The 22,783-nt window shown below is 42.3% G+C and overlaps 1 protein-coding gene across 2 annotated transcripts in view; it reads right to left on the reverse strand.

Annotated features, from left to right (window-relative positions):
- Nucleotides 1–325: 325 nt before the first annotated feature.
- The window catches only part of LOC108654732 (uncharacterized), a 53,709-nt gene continuing 31,251 nt past the window's right edge, over nt 326–22,783 (reverse strand). For both annotated transcript variants that reach the window (XM_089261117.1, XM_018106248.3), the window contains 2 exons: nt 1,951–2,856; nt 326–1,842 (listed from right to left, as the gene is read on the reverse strand). In XM_089261117.1, coding sequence (XP_089117243.1) covers nt 1,670–1,842; nt 1,951–2,856 — 1,079 coding nt within the window. In that variant the 3' untranslated portion in view covers nt 326–1,669. The remainder of the gene's footprint in view (nt 1,843–1,950; nt 2,857–22,783) is intronic.

Consider the following 22,783-nt stretch of genomic DNA (forward strand, 5'->3'; position numbering starts at 1 on the left):
GGCGAGGCCAGAGGAGCCCACATAGGCCGCACCCCGAACTGCCGCCGTTTGCCGCTGTTTGCCGCTGTTGACAACTTGCCACACATCTTTTGGCTAAGCTCTGGACTGCGCACAGTGGCTAGTGGCTAGTGGTTAGTGGAGTGGACAGGGACAGCCACTTGGTAGCCATTGTGCGCTCAATTGATTTTTCATTTAAATAAAATCCACAGCGGATTTGGACCCGGGCCTGTTGTGTGGCTTAATGAGCTGCCCGTTTCTTGCTATTGTTCGGATTCTGCTTCAGCTCCAGCTCCAGCCACAAGCAAATATGTTTGTTAGCTGTGTCTGTTTGTTTATGGTACACAAAGTTTTTATTTTTATTTTTATTTCAGCAAAAAAATATATATTGTAGGTATGTATAAGGTTTTGGCGTACAAAAATAATACACTTTGATCTTGTTTCCCTCGTTTATTTTTGTCTGGAATGGTTGCAGTTGGCTCTTAGTTTTTGTTTTAGTTTTTCTGTGTGGCTTAGTTAAATCTATGTAGCAGTTGCAGCTCTTCTGTTGCGCCGCTGTTGCACGAGTCTGGCGAATTTATCGACTCCGGTTTCAGTTTATTGGCAAGTGTAATTAAGAGCTAACATGAAAGAACTTAATTTCGGCGTTCTTATTGAAATCATTTTCAAGTAATAAAAATTTACAAATAAGTTAACGAATTTAACAAAATTAGCTAGCAAAAGAATAACACAGCAGAAGCATAAAGTGTACTGTCAGCTCAGAGTTCCGAAAAATAACCTGCTTCATACTGTATTTGCTTGTCAGAGATGCGAATTGAAGGGCGTGCAAAAAATAGGATATAGCAAAGCATGATAGAACTAAAATATTTTACGAAATTCATTTCAAATATTTTTCAATGGAATGTTCTGAGTTAGGTCGATCGACTGCACTGTAACTGCCGTTTCGTATGGTACAAATGTATATATGTATGTAGAAGTATAAGAGTAACTATATCAGAGTTGATTAAATCGTACGATTGTCATTTATAAATATTGCTGCCTCGTGTGTTTGTCTGTGGGCTCTTTTGATTTCCCCTCTTCTTCTGTCTTCGCATAAAATTTTCTACTTAATATCCAATGCATAAATTTGAGCTAAAATTAGTTAAACCTTCTTAATGGCTAATGTATTGTGGATATGTAAAACGTATCGCGTTTAGTAAATGTATGTACACACCAGTTGCTAGCACCAATACAAATTTCTAAATATCAAATATTAAATATATCAAATCTATTAAATTCTTTAGGTAGTGTAGTAGTAAACCGTCTTTATACTCGTAGTACCACTTGTTAACTTGGCTTCTTGAAGGCAACGTCTACTTAGATGTTATACAAATTTTACAAATTGTCCTTTGATTAAAATACTTACGGGCTAATTCCCTACAGCTCGATTGGGCTTTGAGCCCGCTTACGGATCTAAATTGAGCTACTTAAGCGTTAAGACATACAAACTGAACGAACGAAGTGATGAGTGAAACAGTGGTTTATAAATAATAAGTAGAAAATGTCAAAACAAAACGGCCTCATCGTGGGCATTTTCCTATGTATGATGTCTATATGGGCGTGGTTGTGGGCATGGTTGTGGGCGTGGTCGTAGTCGGGGCTATTTTTTGAGTATTCCCATATGGCCTGTGGCTCAGTGACGTCGCATGTGCAGCGACAGGTGATCGGAACGACTGAAGCTGCGGGTGCAGAGCTGACAGCGAAAGGGCTTGACACCCGTGTGCTTCCTGTAGTGACGGGTCAGCTCGTCGGAACGGGCGAAGCGCCAGATGCAACCCTCCCAGGTGCACACGTACGGCTTCTCACCTGCGCAGGGGAAACGAGAATAGCCAAAATGACGGTAAGAGATTGGATAGTGCGAGTTATATAAAAAGCATGATATCCTTAGACTAGACGCCTTTTGGTGCAACTCACCTGTGTGCGTGCGCTTGTGCGCCTTGAGATGCGAGCTCTTGGTGTAGACCTTGTCGCAACCCTCCGTGTCGCACTTGTGTACCTTTCGGTTCTTATAGAGATCATTGAAGCCACTGCCATTGGAGGCGACGTCGCGACTAAACGAGGAGCCGCTGATCGCACTGCTGCCGCCGAAATTGATGCCACTAAAGCTACTGCTGCTGCTGCTGTCCTTGCGCGCACCGCCACCCAGTGCCAGGCCGCCAAAGGCGGGGTTCAGTGCCGCATGCGGTGACCCACCCGAGCCTGAGTAGCTCTTCCAGCTGGGCGAGGAGCACATGCCACCAGCAGTTGCTCCTGTGCTTGCGGACTTGCTGCTGCTGAGGCTGCTACCGCCGCTCGTCGAGGAGCCCTTACGGGATTCTTGGGCATCGGTAATTTTGTAGGGACTCTTGAAGAGGCTCAGCAAGCTAAACTTGCGATCGTAGTCCTGCATGAGGGCGCTGTTGCTGTTGCTGGCGCTGCTGCTGCTGCTGCTGCCGTTATTGTAGCTGCAGCTATTATTGTTGTCCTCCTGCTTGCTGATGCGTCGATACGTGAAGAAGAATGGCGATGCTGCGAAGAATGGCGAGAATGGTAGCTTGGAGACGCTTGAAGAATACATCTGCTGCTGCTGCTGGTGCTGCTGCTGCTGCTGCTGCTGCTGTCGCCCGAAGACGCCCAGCGTAGAACCAGCAGCATTTGAATAGCCGCCAACGGAGGATGAGCACGATGAGGCCTGCTTGCCATTGCTGTAGTTACCGTTGCTGTAGTTTCTGTTGGAGCTGCTGTAGGCCTTGGTGCTAGGTCCGACTTTGGTGGCGGATTTGTTGCTATTTCTAGTGGTGCTGCCGCTGCTGCTGGGGCTGGTGGCGTGCGAGGTGCTCGCTGGAATTGTAAAGGCAATTGAACGTCAGTTAAACAAAATGGCCAACTGTTGAGTTTTTATGGTCTCAAAAGCTTAATGAGACTCGTTAAATGTGCCCGGGTATTGGCATAAAATCAGCTTAGCTTTAGCGCGGAGAGTAGCAGCGAGACGAGGCAGGGGAGGAAGCGCAGGCAGTCGCCATCAAGTCGACAGCCTCAACTGTCTGGAACACTTGCCTTGTCAGTTAACAGTCGTACACAATTTCCTAATTTTGCTTGGCTGGTCGGGCTGGAACCAGGCGGATCGAGTCATTGCATCAAAAACGTTTGCATGTCGCGTACTTTATGGGCAGTCGGACAGACAACGGCAACAGACGGACATAAAATCCGTGCAGTCGTGATCCATTTAACCTGTGCTTGAGCGCCGCCGATTGCAAGAGCCGGAGCAAGTCGGCCCGGCTGCGAGAGCCTGCGAACAAGCGGCCCCTGCTACTGGGACAAGTGTGTCGATTTTAGCGCCCGCGACATCAATTGCTAACCGCAGCAGCAACAACAGCTGCCACAACTACTGACTGAAATCGCCAAGATGCCTGCCTGATGGCTGCCAGTCTTCAGCTAACTGTCTAACCCTCTGTCTATCTCTATCTCTCTCCCTCTCTCTAGCTTGATTGCTCGAGCTGGAATTGTGGTGGTGTGCTCTGAACATTTCTCAGTTCCGATTGAATAATGAATATTGATCATGTGGCTCAGGTTGGGGTGACTTCTTAATAGAAACATTCAATTAATTAGTTATTTTTATACCCTGAACCCATTAAAAATGGGAAATCAGGGTATAATGGTTTTGTGTAAAAGTATGTAACAGGCAGAAGGAATCATCGCAGACCCCACAAAGTATATATATTTTTGATCAGCACGACTAGCTGTCGATATAGCCCTGTCCGTCCGTCCGTATGAACGCCGAGATCTCAGAAGATATAAGAGCTAGAGAGCTGAAATTGTGCATACTCGTGTGCTTTATTTTTTCGATAACTCATCCGATATCTTTTTTATCGAGAATAATCGAAAAATTGATTTTGTGTAACTAACTGCTCAGTAAGCAACGACAGTGCTTCGGCTGCGCTGTAATTTCTCTTGTAGACGGACAATCTTAATGAATTTTTCAGAATGTAATCATAATTTTTAATGTGTGTATATTTCGAAGCACAAGTCTCTAGTACTTGAAATAGCTTGTTCTTTTCACAGTATCCGAAATCTGTAAATAACAAAATGATTCTATTCATTATATGTATACACAGAGTAAATCTGAAGTCTACAGGTCCAAAAGTGTTCAAGTTAGGCTGAATCCGGATCTACATCTAGAATTTTAGCTTCCTAGCTCCTCAACTAATATGATTTCTGACACTTTGTAAATCGGATATATGTACAAATTTCAAGTCTCTTCAATAGTGCCGAAATGAATTGCGTTCATACGGACAGGCGGTCAGACGGACGAACAAGACGGACATTGCACAAAATCAATAGTAAACACTCAACCACATAACACTCCAAACGTACTCCGTCATGGAGTAGAGGCTCTGGCACCACGTATCAGGATCATTCATTCACTTCGCGACATTGAAATGTTCGTCTTCACACCGGGAGTCAGACTATATTTTCCTGACTATTTATACCCTGAATAATGGTTTTGTTGAAATGTTTGTTACAGGCAGAAGGAGGCCTGGCGGACCCCACAAAGTATATATGTACATATATTCTTGATCAGGGCGACGAGTCGTCTGTGTGTCCGTCCGTCTGTCCGTATGTATGAACAAGTCGATCTCAGACATCAAATTTTTTTTAAATGTCCCTATATTTAGCGCGCATATCGAGCTGATCACTAAAAAACGTTAACTCATTCAGGTATTTTTTTATCGATAAAAAAACCTTTTCGAAAATTAGTTATAAAATTATATATCTCCCACATCTTTAAAGTAGAGTCTCCAAATTTAATATATATAGAAACGCATTTTATACAATTTCGTTTTTTGTTAAAAAATGAATGCACTACAGGCTGAGTATTACAAATTAAAGCAAAATATTTTATAGCCTTATAGTCAACCTAACGAAAGTACGTGCATATTTACGACCCATTTACATTGTTATATCTCTATGTTCCGTCGCCTCAAATCTGAATATGGCTTGTATTTAAATACATAAATTTGCCTAATTGTTAGATCTGTTTTCGGTTTCTGCTTTAGGTGTTTGATTCGTTTTTCAAATTCATTACATACGTCTAATTTGACGACTGTTCTATTTACACTCATTCATATGCAAAAGCATTAGTATTCGTAGTAAAGTATCAATGGGAAGAATGTATATTTATACCCTGAACCCATTGAAAATGGGAAATCAGGGTATAATGGTTTTGTTGAAATGTATGTAACAGGCAGAAGGAGGCGTGGTAGATATATATATATTCTTGATCAAGGCGACGAGCTGAGTCGATTTAGCACTGTCCGTCTGTCTGTCCGTCCGTCCGTCCGTCCGTCTGTCCGTCCGTATGTTTGAACGCGTCGATTTCAGAAGATATAAGAGCTAGAGATTTCAACTTTTTTTTAAAATGTACGCATATGTCACGCGGATATCGAGTTTATCCCTAACAAACGATAACTCATTCCAATACTTTTTTATCGATAAAAACCTTATCGAAGATCACTTAAAAAATTATATCTCCTACATCTTTCAAGCTAGAGTCGTATATCAAAACTAGAGACTTGTGCATCGGTATATACATACATTTAAACATCATGATTACGTTCTGAAAGTTTCATTACGATCGTACGTCTAGAAATTAAATTATTCAACAAATAAGTTCTCATAATATCGCCAACACTGCAGCGCAACCCAAGCGCAAACGCCGGTATATGCGTGTGTGTGGGTATGCGTGCGTTTGTTTGTATGTGTGTGTGCGTGCGTGTGTTTGTTTGCATGCGTGTGTGTGTACGTGTATTTGTTTGTATGAGTGCGTGTGTGTGTGCTAATTAGTTGCTTGTTGCTTGTAGGGTTCAGGGGATCTCGTAGTCGAGCAGTCTCGACTAGAGCTTTCTTACTTGTTTATATTAGATTATTTCCGTATCGGAATCGCAATCTCTTTTTTCTTTATGTCTCTCCCTCTCTCTCTCTCTCTCTCTCTTTCTCACTCTTTCTTTCTGTATCTCTCATTCACTCTTCTTTTTAATTTTAGTTTTTGTATATTTACTTTAAAATCTTGAAAGATATCCTAAGATAAATATTTTAAATTTATGAACCAAGTTATTTTAGCAGACATAGCTGACATACCAAAATTTTTAAAATCAAAAGGTTGATCAGCGTTCTTGGAATTTGAATATTCACTACTATTTATGCACATATTTGAGTGAATATATTATTATTTAAACCTTCAGGCTCAAACAATTTACGGTTTTAGTTTACATAAAGAGAAGAAAAATAATCTTAGTTAAATCCACTTAGTTCACTGGCAAGACTGAAATGCATGTATAAGGAACTAAACTCTCGCTGTTCAGCATCATATTATATATATTTATTATATCCTGAGCCCATTGAAAATGGGAAATCAGGGTATAATGAAAAAGTATTTAAAGGGCAGAAGGAATCATCGCAGACCCTATAAAATATATATATTCTTGATCAGCACGACGAGCTAAGCCGATATAGCCCTGTTCGTCCGACTAGTTTATATTATATAAATATAAACTCTGACAAATTCATATAGTATTCTAAAGTAATATATAAGAACAGTTTAAATTAGTCACTCCGGTTTATATATTGTACATATGTAACATATGTGATCTATTTTGCAAGAGTTATTTTTAGTTTTGTATAGTTTATCTTTTTTAAATTTTGCTCCCTTCTCTGCGGCTACTGCTTTCAATTTTCACTTGCTCAAGACGGCTGTCGCCGTCGGTGCTATTGTGGTTGTTGTTGTTGTTATTGTAGCTGGCAAACTGTAAGAGTGACCCATGCTTAAGTGCTTTGTTTGGGCCCCGCTGCCACAGCATGACCGAGGCTCACAGAAACTCAGCTGCTGCGACTGACCGTCAACGCGGGTCTGTTGGCCAGGCTGGCCGGCCGCTTGTTTTAGCCCGAAGTGCTTCAAGTGCGTTAGCGTTAGAGCTCCGGCCTGTCTACACATGCTCACACGGACCGGGAACTCGAACCGTCTGTTGCTGATGCATTTGTAATTTCCATGCCAGCATTTGGCTGTACAGCGCCCAAGGTAGCGCACTGAGTTTTGTGTGTGTGTATGTGCATGAGAGAGGGAGAGACTGCCTCGTGTTATTAAAATTGATGGCATTTAATTGAACTGGCCATCAACGTCAGCCCACAGTGCCGTTTTTTCCCCATTTAGCCATTTCGCGGTCTGTTGCCCCATTTGCAATTGCGACGCTTAGAAGGGACCATTCATTTGGATCTCGGCTCTCTCGATGCGAATGTGAGTGCGAATGCATATGCTAATGCGCATTATGTGGCCAACAGCAGCAGCAGCAGGCAACTGACTGCCATATATTTTGTGTCCAAATAAATACGTATGTATGTATGTATGCAGCATCTATCTATATACATATACACGTATATTTAAATACATATGGACAGATGACCATTTCCCATTGCGCATATAATCACCGCTTTTACCGAAATGCACACGCTGACTTCATATTTCTGCCAATTTAGTGGCGGTGCGCGTTTAGGCGACCCAGAGATTTGAAATCACACTTGTGCCTATTGCCAAAGTGGTGCAATAAAAAAGTGAATGTTGCCCCGAGAGGCACACACACACATTATGAAAAAGACGCAGCTGAAGAGTCGTAGCAGCCGCATGGCAGCTTCTTCGGCGCGTCTTCAAAATGGTCGTCTTGGCCATAAACTGCTCATTTGACTTTGGCTGGGAGCTGCTGCGCGCTTCGAGCTGTGAGCAGCGCGATTGCGTTGAACGTGCCGCCCGAGCAGCCAGCGATAATTATGATGAGACTGACGACCAAAAGCCGCAGACTGCAACCGGGTTGCCAGCTGTGTGTGTGTGTGTGTTGCTATGCAGTGCGCGCTGCCTGCAATGCGGATTTTGCACCAAATGCGACTTGTTGGCAAAACCAAACAATAAATTACAAAAACAGTTGATAGGGTTTAATGTGCACTTGGTGTGCGATTGGTTATAATTGACAGTTCGCTTGGCTGGCTGGCTGTCTGTCCGGCCGTCCGGCCGTCTGTCCCTCTGTCTGAGTCTCTGTCTGGCGACGTGCTTCGCTGCACCACCGCTGCAGCACCACACTATCACAGCAGCAACCAGCACCCAGCACCAACTGACTCGTCGTTATGTCTGTTACGTTTCTTGGCAGTTAATTGCCAGGCGCGCGCACATTGATTTACTAGTGGATTTTTATATAAAACTGTCGTATTTAAGTTATAATTATGAAGCAACATGGCGTATGAGCAATGCTTAACACACACATACGGACAACACTTTCGATGTTAGCACATCAGAATTTATTTCATTGCTCATTCGCCGTGGGGGCAAGCCAAAACCTCAGCCAAGCCGCCAGGCTTTAAATTCACACACACATAAATACCTTCTCATACACACACACATAGAATCCACACATGCTTTTATTTTTCCTCCAACTATTTTTCACACTCTGCGGGCGCCTTTTGAACCTTGAAATAATAGTTTCCCACACTGGCGATAGAGCTGGCCAAATGTTTCGATTTTCCTTTTGGCTTTGCTATCTATCTTGGCCAAGCAGAAAGCTGAAAACTAAAAACTGAATGCCGCCGAGCGCTGAGATACTGGAGTTAAGCTCTTAGCTCCTAGCTCCTAACTCCAAGCACTAACACTGGCTCAGCGCTGGCTAATCCAGCGCTCGATTCCCAGCCAGCCCAAAATGGTAACAGACGTAGACTTTGTGGCAGCGAAAAACTAATGAGCAACAACAACAACGACTGCAAAAACACTAACAGCGACAAACACTAGCGAATGCAAACTGCACCTGCCAAACGGCCAAACAAACAGCCAACAACAACCAAAACAACAACAACAGTCATTTGAAAAATTATTTCTCAGCTGAATAAAACGACTTTATTAATACTCTGCCCAATTATATGTGTCTAACGTTGAGTCATCTTATAGTTAGTTGCATTATATAAAATTTTAATGCAAAGAATATAATTAAATTAATTTGAGAATATTCTAATACTAACTGTAAAATAATATATACATATAAAAAAGCTGCTAAGGGTAAAGAATACAATTGCAAAAATATGAATGTATCCTTGAGGTAGAATAAAATACATTTGATTGGTGATGTATGTAAATATATTCAGTATGATCAATTGGCTCAACATCCTGTCTGATGGGTAGAGCGTAACAAGCTGCGTGTTTAGTCGAGCATCGCCTGCTGCGGGTACCGTTCGACCGGCTCTGCCCACATCACCACATCGTCGTCATCCTCCTCGGCTGCGACTTGGACTTCTACGTTGTTGGCGCTTCGTTAGCGGCTGCTGTTTTATTTCTGTTTGTATTTCAATTTGTATGTGGCTTTTATTCATTTTCCCTCTCTTTTTCTCATGTTTTTCCTTTGTGCCCCCCTCTGCTACTGCTCATTGCTCGATTTGTTTTTTATGAGCAAATTGTGCAAATATCTTAAAGCTGAGCAAAACTGACAACTAGATAAATTTAAATGAATTGCTGCGCTCATAAACTGACAGCAAAATGGGCTGGCAGCTCAGTTAGCCACGTTAGTTAACTGCCCGCTGGCTGGCTGGCCCAGGCGCATTCCCAGTGAAAGATGCCAGAACAAAAAACGAGAAACATTTAATTGTTTGCTACCAATTATGTATTTGTCAAGTTAATTGGTATGTCAACGCAACTTGTTTTTAGTTAGCCTCTATGTGCGCTGTCTCCTCGGTGGTGGCATCAAAGCAGCTGCAGCGACCACCGCCAAAGCCGCAGATAAAGCCAAGCCAAGGCTAGCAAAACGCCAGACGCATTGTCAAGAAAGAACAGCAACAACAACAACAGCAACAACTGCTGCTGCCAATATGAGATACCAAACGCAATGTCAATCATGCAGCCATTTTACACCGCGTCTAGGCCTAGCCAAAAAAAAAAAAAAAAAAAAAAAAAACAAGAAAGAAAGCTCTAGTCGAGACTGCTCGACTACGAGATCCCCTGAACCCTACAAGCAACTGATATTTCAAACTGATATTTCAAACACACACGCACACACACACACACGCATACAAACAAACACACGCATACAAACAAACACACGCATATACACACACTCACAGATACAGGCGATTGCGCTTGGGTTGCGCTGCAGTGGTGGCAATATTATGAGAACTTATTTGTTGAATAATTTAATTTCTAGACGTACGATCATAATGAAACTTTCAGAACGTAATCATAATGTTAAAATGTATGTGTATACCGAAGCACAAGTCTCTAGTATTTGATATACGACTTTTACAAAGATGAGGGTGAGGGGGTGGATTTAGGGGTGGGGGGTAAATTTTAACAAAAACCGAAATTGTATAAAATACATCTTTATATACATTTTAAATTTGGAGACTCTAGCTTGAAAGATGTAGGAGATATAATTTTTTAAGTGATCTTCGATAAGGTTTTTTATCGATAAAAAAACTATCGGAATGAGTTATCGTTTTTTTATGATAAACTCGATCTGCGCGTGATATGTACGGACATTTTAAAAAAAAGTTGAAGTCTCTAGCTCTTATATCTTCTGAAATCGACGCGTTCATACATACGGACGGACGGACGGACGGACGGACGGACGGACGGACGGACGGACGGACGGACGGACGGACGGACGGACAGACAGACGGACAGGGCCAAATCGACTCAGCTTGTCGCCCTGATCAAGAATATATATACTTTGTGGGGTCTGCCACGCCTCCTTCTGCCTGTTACATACTTTTAACAAAACCATTATACCCTGATTTCCCATTTTCAATGGGTTCAGGGTATAAAAACCGCAATCGGCAGCCGCGAAGGTGTGAAAAGCAATGCGAGGCAGGCGAAGACTGCAGCAGCAGCAGAAACTGGACCCGTTTCTCGTCGACCTGTCGCACATTGATTGTCAGCGCGTGTTGGCCCCCGATTGATGCACTTGGCAGCCACGGCAGCGCTGATGAATGTGCCGCTGCCGCTGCCGGCAGCACGGCCTAGGCTATGGGTATGGCTATGGGAATGGGAATGGGCTGACACCTTGTGGCTAGCTAGCTGACTGGCTGGCTGGCTGGCTTATCGGGCGATCTGTTGCAGTTAACAAATGCTTTACGCTAATGACAATTTTGTTATACATTTTATGCATGCGCTCGCGCGCATACGGCAGCCGCGTATGCCCATTGACGATTGAGGCGATAAGGCGACGGCCAGCCGTCGATGGACAAGTCGATAAATAAATTTATGCACAGCCAAAGAGGCGTAAAGTGCGCTTTTTGATTTAATGCACAAGTGTGAGCCATGTGTTTGAGTGTGTGTGTGCGTGTATTTTCGCAATGATAATCGATTTATGGTGTGTGAAGTTTGTTTCTCTTGCTTTTCGTTTTATATGAGCTGCTCGTTGTTTTTTCCTCTTTGCTTTTTACTTTTATTTTTTGTGTCATTGCTAATTGTGTACAAATATGGACAAAAGCGTGGACACGAAACAGAAGGCTTTCCAAATGGTCAGCACTCGTAAGTGGGCAGCATCCAGCTCTGGAATCGCTGTCGCAGAGCAGTTAGCCAGCAGCAGCAGCATCAGTAGCACCGGCATCAGCGTCCGCTATATCGTCAGCTGCAGCTAGAGCTAGAGCCTGAGCAGCGGAAAGTTGCCCAACAGGCGTTTTAAAATGCCTCTGAGAAATAATTTATGCATTTCTTTGTCTGCAACAGATAAACGATGCGACGGTCACTTAAGGTGGTTTGTACATGCGTGTCCACTTCTATGTGAGTGCTTGTGTGTGTATGTGTGTGTAGAATACACGTTTGGTCGCCTTTTCAGCCTGTGGGCCGTTTAGTGCTTAGTGCAATGATTAATTAATCGCACTTATTATTGATTAGATGCTAGACAACTTGCTGTATCGCCGATTGGGACACGAGCTTTGCTCAGCAGTTATCGATAGATAAATTGGCCATAAGACTTAATCGACCCTATGAACTTAATTTAGATTAAGTGCTATCTTAGAGAGAACTGTATTTATTTTCAACTGTCGCCCAATATAAGTGGATCCGTCTAGAAGCCCGAATTGAAGCAAGGGACTATATACTATATAAAATTCATATACATATATTGATACATATCGACTTCCTTTGGTACACTACTTTGCCTGGCATATCGACACATCCTTCTACCAGAAAGTTCATCCTATAACTAAAACGTGCGTCTCTAATTCGCGATAATATCCATGAATTAAAGAGACTGGAGCTGGTAAGCGGAGATTGCTGCGTGTTAATTCAAATAAATGTCGGGAACTGCGCATTTAATGTGAAAATGAAGAAACATTGCGCACAGTATGGACGCTGCCTGGGATCTCAGTGAAGTAGGCATACATATGCGAACGTATGAACCAGGTGCCAGACCGGCCCGGGCCGTGCCGTGCCGTGCCGTGCCGGGTCGGGCCCAAACGAGCTAGTGAGTTAGGTGGAGCGAGTGAAATAAATGATCCCAGCTTCATGTTTAATTTATTTGAAAGTTAACACACATATAACAACTGCAACAACAGCGAGTCGCGACGCGCCGCCGGTGACTGTAAAACAGTAAAAACAAAATACAACAAAAAGATGCAACATGCAGCAGGCTGAGGGACGGAGGGAGAAAGAGGGAGGGACGCCGCCTGGCGAACGGGCATTAATGCGTCGTAATCACACTAAGCAGACATTAAATGCGTTTTCGCTGTTTGAGCACCAGCCTGAAGTCGGGACAGCGCCATAGAAAAAGAGCCAAGAGACAGGCAGCCAGGCGAGGAGGCTCACCAAGTAACAAGCAACAAACAACAAGCGACTAGAAGCAACAAAAACAACATCCCAAACAGCGCCTAAATGATTGATAAAATAATTGCTTGCACGTGATGCGCACTTAGCAAATGAACAAAAGAGCAAACTGAGAAGAAGAGGCAAAAGTAGGAGCACAAAAAGAGAAAGGCTACGGCCTCACGCAATGCACGGACAAGTCCAGCTAAGTCTTTCCCTGCCTCAAGCCCTGCCCAGCTTTACAACTGGATAAAAAATCAACAGTCTCTTTAGAAAATGGATCAGTGCTAGAGCGGCTCTAGTAAAAGTCTGATGATAGAAGCGCCCAAATTGTCATCAAATATTTGTCGATATAAAATATAATTTCTAAAGTCGTAACTAAATTATTATTATTCTACTATTTTGATAATAGTAGATAGATAGTTCTTTTTAGTATCTCAACGCGTTTCCAATTCTTCGTCTTAGTTATGCGAATGCCTCTCAGAATTCTCCCTCGTCTTAAAAGGAAGCTTCGTGTGTTACTTTTTGACTCGAGCGTTGACAAAGTTCATGCCGGCAGCAATACTGCGATTATCCTGCTCCAAATTCTTCTAGCCTTGTGCTGCCAAATGCCTGACTACTATTTTAAGCGAGTGTCGTTAGGTGTAAGCAGTTCAAGCTATAAAGAAAAAAATTGTATCAAGTCGAGAAAAGTCCCATAGCTGAGGTGGGGGCATTGAAAATCTAACGAATTATAACGTGGGAAACAAACTGAGAAACGTTGGCAGCACAAATTGCCGCAGTTAACGGTTCCTGTTTCGTCGCAAATTTGGCTAAGCAAAAAACTAAAAAAATGAAAGAGACAGAGAGAGAGAGAGAGAGAGACAAAAATACAGAAATAGAAATCGAAAGACAAGCTGAATGAAGCATCCAAGCCCGATACGAACTAAACCAGGCAGCCAGCCAGGCAGTCAGCCAGCCAGGCAGTCAGCCGGACAGGCAGTCGGGCAGTCAGCTTGGCAACGATTGCCACAAGTGCCCCCCGCTCTGCTCTAGCTGGAGCTTCAGCATTTGCCCGCCCACTCGTGCGCCACATTATTTCATGCAAAATCATGCCATGGGAACCACGACGTCGCGTCTCCCAAATACAGCAGTCTAGAACTATTAACGGACTAGCCCTCCATGCCGTTCTGGTCATGGCCGAACCGGAGTCTCCTCCTGCTGACTGCAACTAATGCACAATCATCGCAGATTATTTCATTTAATGTCAATACAAAACCAGCAAGCGAGCCGCGGCTAGAGCAACATCTTTGCTGCTGCTGCTGCTCACTGCAGATGCGGCTGTGGCTGTAACTGGCTGTGGCAACATCGTCCACATCGGCATCGTCATCGACATCCACATCCACATCGCCATCGACTGGGGCTTCAGCATCCTGGCGTGCATTGAAAGCTGAAAGTTTGACACTCCAATTCTCAATGCCGCAGGGCAAACAAATTGAGTGGAAGCGACGGCAGCAGAGGGGAAGACAGTGACGGAGCAGCATGGGAGGGGGGCAGCCCGTTAGTGTTTTGCAAACGAGTTTAAGCTGCTGTTGACTTTTAAGAAGTCAAAGGGCCCAGTCAGGAGACTCTGAGACCAGATCAAGTTAGCCTAGGCAGCCAAGTCAGCTGGAGCGCTGGGCCATATTGCTCATACGCTCCGTTTGACCTTGCAAAATCCAATTAACTTTGTACTTTGTAGCCTGAACCCTTTGAAAATGGAAAATCAGGGTATAATGGTTTTGTGAAAAGTATATAACAGGCAGAAGGAAGGACGACGATATAGCCCTGTCCGTTTGTCCGTCCGTAAATTTACAGATGTTTGATACCCCGCCCCCTTCGCCCACAATTTGTAAAAAACGTACCTACTGGAGACTTGTGCTTTGGAATGTAAACACACTTTCACCATATAGTTGCGTTCTGATATTTTTATTAAGATTGTATGTCCACGGATGCATGTGTAAGTGTATGTGCATGAAAGAAGTGCATAATGATTAGAATATCAGATTGGAGGGCTCAGGATATCTCCTAGTCGAGCAGTCTCGACTAGAGCCTTCTTACTTGTTTATTTATAGCTGAGCAATGTGATATATATTTGGGGCCGTCTCGATGGTCTCTACGATCGCATCAGTCATGCGCCTGCCCCACTGAAGTGTGCAATCAATTTTAAAGCAGCCAAGATTTGCATAAGCTACAAGTAAGAAGCAGTAAAAGAAAGCACTGCCAGAAAATCGCGGCCAGACAGCAGCTATAAATGAAGTAATCAACTGAGATGAGCACTGACGGAGTGAAATGCATACAATTCGACAAAGATGGAGGGTTGGCACAGCAGCAGAGTCATAAAACCGACTGTCCAAGACGGTAGCTCAGGCTCACATCGATTCAGCCATTTCCCGTTTAATTTGACGTAAGCGGTCTTTCTACCTTCACTGCATACATTCGCCTTTTTCGTCAACACATCAACAGCAGTTCAGCATCAATATTTACTTTTGATTATACTTCTAATGTCAAAATGAAATGTATGTATGTATGCAAATTATTCAGGCAAATTATTCAGGCTCAATAAATAATTCCTTAAATAAAACCAGAGAGATATTTTAACCCCGTTATTTTACTTTATTGAAAAACTTTAATGGGATGATTCTAAACTATTTGTATACAATTTGGGCACAGCAATTAAGATTGTTCGAGCTTGTCAATTTGTGAAACACTCAAAACATACCATGGTGGTGATTGCATGGCAAAAGTACCGTATCTCTCGGTCTGACAAGACAAATGATGCATTTTAGAGCATCAGTCATTTGACTGAAGTACTTTAAAGCTGGTGTTTCGGTCATTATTTTCGTTTAAGAAGCAACTTAAAAATTCTATAATCGAAAAGATTTTGCTATCCAAATATTTAAATGAGTCTTCAATTGTATTGTCTTTTGTGCTTTGTGCTAAGAGCTGTTATATCGCCATTGATAGCACTGGCTAGCATGACGTACGAGGCTTAGTTCTCATCCCGAAGAACTTCGAAAAATTTTATAAATCTTCTTTAATTGAGTCTTTGAGCCCATGGGTGCAATTTCACTTATGAAGTTCACATTCAAAAGTGTCATTACGCCCGTGTTCTTTCTGAAGCAAAATTGTTTGTCTTAGCGCCCATCAAAGCTCTGGGGTATGAAACTAGAATAGAAGTATAGTTAAACTAATCGATACCATCATCGAAAGCACGATTGATAGTAGAATCGATATTGTATGGTAAAATGTATTTATTTGCTAAGCAACATATTGTTGAAAGGTCTCACAGTGTGATGAAAATATAAATATTTTTTTCGTTTGCAACTAATGAAAAGCGTTCATGTTGGTTATTGGAATGTATATTTAAACATTGATTCAAATTGATAAAAATTGGCAAGTCCAAGTCCCAGGCTATGATCATCCTCCTATTACTCCAGCGCAAACCACAAGCAAGAAACAACAAGCTTGGCTTATCGACTCACTGGCTTAAACGACGCTTAAACCAATGTCGCGCTGTCCGGCTGGATACAGACAATCTGTGATATATGTTCAACACGATATGCCACAGGAACAAGTGACTTCGATAAAACACAAGCACCTGATACACACACACACAGATTTCTTTAGTGTCCGTAAGTTTTTATACCCTGAACCCATTGAAAATGGGAAATCAGGGTATAATGGTTTTGTTAAAATGTATGTAACAGGCAGAAGGAGGCGTGGCAGACCCCACAAAGTATATATATTCTTGATCAGGGCGACGAGCTGAGTCGATTTAGCCCTGTCCGTCCGAGATATAAATAATTATATCTCCTACATCTTTCAAGCTAGAGTCTCCAAATTTAAAATGTATATTAAGATGAACTTTATACAATTTCGGTTTTTGTTAAAATTTACCCCCCACCCCTAAATCCACCCCCTCACCCTCATCTTTGTAAAAGTCGTATATCAAATACTAGAGACTTGTGCTTCGGTATACACATACATTTAAACATCTTGATTACGTTCTGAAAGTTTCATTACGATCGTACGTCTAAAAATTAAATTATTCAACAAATAAGTTCTCATAATATTGCCAACACTGCAGCGCAACCCAAGCGCAATAGGTTATAAATTTATATCTCCTACATTTTTAGAGCTATAGTCTCCAAATTTTAAAAATATATTCCAATGCATTTTATACAATTTCGGTTTTTGTTATATTTTGGATACCGGCTCCAAATTCTCCAGAATCCCCAGTGAAGGTCAGATGCTAGTATAGCTAATTGTGAATGATTTGACATGTTTTTTTTTAAATGCCAAATATTCAATAGAATATGTAGATCATATGCTGAAAGTTTCATTAAATTCGGCTTAGTCAATTAACAAACGCACGTGCTGCAGCAACAGCAGTTTTCCAATACGTGTGCACACATACATTGAAACATCTTCTAGCACATTCTTAGAATCGCATCAGCAGTTAATTTCGTTTAGTTCTGCTAGATGGCGTTGCATCAGTGAATCTATTACAGTTTTGACATTGCAAGTGAGAACAGAGGAGTGGCGTCGTGGTAGAGGGCGCGGCGTTCGATCGCGAGGTCTCTGGTTCAAGTCGTGCTATAGGCGTATTGTAGTTTTCTTTTAATTGCTTCAAAATTTTTATATATTTGATTAAATTTCTCTTATATTTTTTCAAAAATCGAAATTGAAATTTTAACCATACTATATGTACGTTTTTATTAGTTTGGTTTTTCATGCACATTCTTAAATTCACATCAGCAGTTAGTTTGACTTAGATTTGGTAGATGACGCTGTAGCAGTGAATCTATTTCAGTTTTGACATTGAAAATCAGGATAGAAAGGTGGCGTCATGGTAGAAGGCGCGGCGCTTGATCGCGAGGTCTCGGGTTCAAACCCAGAGCGTGTCGTAATGCTTTTTTTTAATTGTTTCAAAATTTTTATATATTTAATTAAATGAGTTTTCTATTTCATTTATATTTTTAAATACATCGAAATTGAAATTTGAACCATACTAAATGTGCTTTTCTATTAGTTTGGTTCAGGGTAGTATCTAGTCGAGCGCCCTCGACTAGAGTTTTCTTACTTGTTTCTTCTCTTTTTGTTGCAACTTGTTGCTGTGGCAAGCCAACAATACAAGTTCAAAATAGACGCGAGTCCTACCTCGTCAGGTATCGGGCAATCGTTTAAATTAATTTGTTGTCACCAGTTTGTTCAAATAATCTATGCAGGCTGAGGGGCACTTGCAAATGTGTGTGGCATAAAGCTGTCCAGGTGGGTGGTGGCAACAACAACAACAACGACAGGAACTGTTGTTGCTGCTGGTTGGCTGGCGGCTGGCCGTCTGACTGTCTGGCAAGCTGGAGCACTCGGACTGCGGCCCAACCCAAAATTGCTCACCTGTCAAATCAGGCCGCTGCGATCTTTTATTGGCCACAGAGCGCGGCAAAGCGCCCAAGCGCCAATTGTTGCTGGACACAACAACAACAACAACGGCAACAACAACAACCAGATTTATTTATTTAAGCGGCCGAGCTGTGCACCCATTCGAAATTGTTGCCGCTGCCTCGTAAAGACTTAATTAAGCCCCAAGCTCGAGCGTTGAGAGTCCGAGCGCCGAGTCCGGGGCTGTGTCTTGGAGTCCGCTTCGAGTCGTTGGTCCGTTCGTTGGTTCAGAGCGATAAATTTATGCCGCTAATTTGGCAGCGTTAACTCAATTTGTGACCACAAAATGCACAATTTGTCGCGGCCTTTGATTGCCAGGGCACTGCCACTCGGATTGGCTGCAGTCTCTGTCGCAGGCAGTGGCAACGCCCCAATGTGCTGTGCTTTGCAGCGTTGCTTTGCGGCTTTGCTTTGTTTACTGTCTAATTATAGGCATGCCAACTGCAACTGCAGCAGCTGCTGCTGCAGCAACTGACAGCATTAACTAGCTCCAATAACCGACTGCTGCAATTGGACAGAGATCTGCTGGCAGCATCTGCTGGCCGGAGCACCCATGCTGCGAGCGTTTGCCCCACGCTCTCAAGTGCATCCGCAAGACCCCAACTGCCGCCGCCTTATCGCAGGCCGCGAATCTTTGCTACACAATTGAGCGCAGCTCCGTGGAGAGAGACAAGGCTAAAGAGATTTTCCCATAGTTTGCCGCTTCATATTTTAAACTGATAAAAGCGTGAAGTGACTGAAGTGTGGTTCAGCTTATGCATAAAGCCGCCATATATGGCCAGCCCCAACTAACGGTCGGAGCACGCACTCTTTGGCTCTCAGGCACCAACCAACTGGGCTCATAAATCTCGGCAATTAATTTTTAAAGTGTTGTCGCCGTTCGGCTGCACTGCACCACCGCAGCACCACCTCGAACGCTATGTGACAACTGTCAGCAACTACTTGATACAAACTGCAAACATTCAAGCTACTCGCGAGTGAATAAAATGTTGCTCACATTTCTTTAGACTCTTTTGCGTAATAAGTAACGGCTCTGCGGGCTTTAATTAAATTGCGACTGCGGGCCATAAACCGTAAAGTGAGCTGCATCCAGTACTAATTCACCAACTGACATCCAGATACCCTGGAAATGGTCTCCCTCATGGTTTCCAATCGAAAAAATTAACAACAAAGTTGCTAGCACACCCCTTTTTATTTAGTTCTTCAACTGATTTTCACAAATCACAAACTGTTTTCTTTTCATTTCGATTCCTTACTACTAAACATAAAATTTGCTTGTTTGATTGACAGACTTGGATTTATATTAGGAGAAAGGTTAATACGGAAATATATTCTCTATACTAGCGCATATTCTAGTTATGCTTATGAACGTAAAATGGAAACTACGATTTTTTTTGTTCATGATCCGAACTAAAGGTGAAAAACTATCGACTATTTCTATATTCATTGAAAATGGGAAATGGGGGCAAATTGGTTTTGTTAAAATGTATGTAACACACAGAAGCAGGCGTGGGAGACCCCATAAAGTGTACATATTGTTAACCGGGCCGACGAACTGAATGAAAATAGTCTTGTCTGTCTGTCTATCCGTCCGTATGAACGCCGAGATCTACAAAGCTATAAGAGCTAGAGACTTGATTTTACACGTCTACTAGTGTATTCCTAGTGTATTCACTACGCAGTTCAAGTTTATCACATTTTTCGATAACTCATACTATTTTTATTTTATCGACAATATTCGATATGAAATTTACAGATTTTTGATACCACACTCCTTCGACCAAAATTTGAAAAGCCCGTTTTTTAAATGCTAGAAACATGTGTTCGCGAATGATTGGAGTATCAGCCTTTTGCAGGGCTCAGGCGATCTTCGAGTTAACTAGGCTAAGTTGCTTGAATTATTTAACTTATCTCTATTATTATTTTTAAAATAATAATATTATTACAAATATTATTTTTAGATTTATGAACCATTCATTTGATAGCATCTGAAATCCGTATTTGAGTATCGTTAACTCGAAAGAAAAACAACAGGGTTTCCATAGATTTCCTCACTCAGTCGTATACTAATTTAAGAGCATCTTAAATTGGACTAGCACTAAAAAAAATTGACAATTTTAACTTTTTGAGAATTTAGTCCACAATTAAAAATAGATTCGAAACAGTCGACCGCTGATACTCGCTCTTACATGCTCCCAACTATTTCGAATGTATCCCAAATACCAGCTGACTCAATATGGGCTTGGACAATTGGATTGCATTGATCGAGTTGCCGCAAAAACTTCCGCACATACTTTACGAGTACATCACATTCAAATCGTTAGATAAAATGCGCTCAATTTTCGGTTGTTTTTCTGCAGAGGCTGTTGTTGTATTTTATTTTTCAATAATTTGCGCAGAAATATTTTTCACGAACGTGGGAAAAGCTCAGTTCTCCGCGCTCGCAGTTTTCCATGTTGTAGTGCTCGCAGTTGCAGATGCAGTTGCAGTTGACGACGCTGTCGCTGTTAGCGTCGGTGTCGCAGTCGGCGAGTCTTGCTGCTTGGCAGATCAGCTGCAATTCATGTCATGCTGCAAATTCAACAGAATTCGAGCGCCGTTGTCGTCGCCTTGTTGCAGTTGCAGTTCCAGACGCAGTCAACCAATTATTTTTATCGATTTCGGCTTCCACTCAGCCAGCCAAGACACATGCGGCTGCTCATAATCAAATGTTGCTGCGACGCGTCGCTTCGCGTCGGTGATGCCGCAGCCGTCATGTGGCAGGCGCAAATGTGCGACTTGTTGCAAGCCGTGGCCGCTGCCGCTGCCGCTGTCGCAGACGCATTCGTTTTCAAATGATTGAATGCATGAATGACTGCTGACTGGGCGAGTGTCTGAGTGCTGAAAATCCTTTCAATAAATAGCCAAAGACAAGTAGCCGTTAAAACGCATTCAGCCTGAGCAGTTAACCTGGCCAACAGACCAACTGTCTGCCTCCCCGTCTGTCTTTCCGTCTTTCTCTCTGACTGCAGTTGTTGTTAGCTGTTGGCTTGTTGATTCATGATGCTGCTGGTTGGCAACTGCGTCCCCCGACTTGGCACCGTGTGGCATGTTTCGTTTGTTGCGTTTTTGATCGCAATTTGACAATGCGAACAACAACAACGACATCCAAATAGACAGACACACAGACAGATGGACAGACCGGTAGACGTACATGCGCCCGCTTGTCATTTAACATTTTTTTTATGATTTTTAACATGCAAACTGGTCAAGAGACAGTCTTCAGTCCACACTCCATCGTCTCTCGGCTCTGGTCAATTCTTCAGTGAGCTGAAAATTGGGTTTGTCTGGCTTTTATGGCTTAATTGAAATTACCAACGAATGCATCGATCGAATTGGCTACGGCAGGAAGTGTTTAATTGTAAATGAAAATGCAAATGGTTTGAATGCTTCTGACTACATGCATTATCACAATGTTGCATGCCGCGCGGCGTTGCACTTTCAATTATCTTTAAGCATAGCTTTTAGCTCTGCTTTCAATTCACACTAAATTTTCATGAGCTTGTCCAATGCGATCATATCAAAGGTGTTAACACTATATTTTTTTAATGTCAGCTGCATGATATTACTATAAGTTCATTTGCTTCAACTCGTAAACAAAGTTTTCTTTGGTGTGCATTACTATATTATATTATTCTCAATATACAAATATTATTAGTTCTTATACCCATTCACGAAGGTGAAATGAGTATATTGGTTTTGTGCAATGTCCGTCTTGCTGTCCGTCCGTCCGTTTGTCCGTCTGTCCGTATGAACGCAGTATATTTCGGCACTATTGAAGCTAGAGACTTGAAATTGGAAACACATACTAGTGAATATCTCCGATCAATAAAGTGTTAAAATTGTATGGATCCGCCCGTTAGGCGCGAGGCAAATCGGATAAAACTGTATCTCCCAAAGTTGTAAATCTAGAATGCTAAAACTTTAAAAGTGAGCTAAATTTTTGATTCCACACCTACTGGGGGCGTGGCAAATCGGACCTGAAGATATAGTGATTTTTCAATATTTTTGCCGCTATATTTTTGGCACTATTGATGCTAGCGACCTGAAACTTGTTATATATACGGAGATTGATGCTAGAGACCTGAAACTTGTTATATATACGCAGGTTGACGTCCCAAGTCCAATCAGCTATGATGGATTAATCTCCGCATACAAGGGGCGTGGCAAATCGCAAAATTTGGATAGTTAAGTTACCAGTAACCTCCTCTATCGATTCCCTAAATAATATTGTTATATTGTTGCAAATCAAAAATAACTTGTAATTTTTTCATTTTTGGAGCGTAAGCATTCAAATTTTGCATCTAGGTTACCGTTAGTTGTTCTATAAGCTGACCAAAACTGAAGTGTCTACGCCCAGTTGGGGTGTGTCAAATTAGCTACTAAATTGCTTATTAGGTGTGAATGAGTATTGTACAGTTGGTAACGCCCGACTGCAAC

The sequence above is a fragment of the Drosophila navojoa genome, chromosome 5, assembly GCF_054131105.1.
Source record: "Drosophila navojoa isolate 15081-1374.11 chromosome 5, UAZ_NAV_1.0, whole genome shotgun sequence".
Taxonomy (NCBI): Eukaryota; Metazoa; Arthropoda; class Insecta; order Diptera; family Drosophilidae; genus Drosophila; species Drosophila navojoa.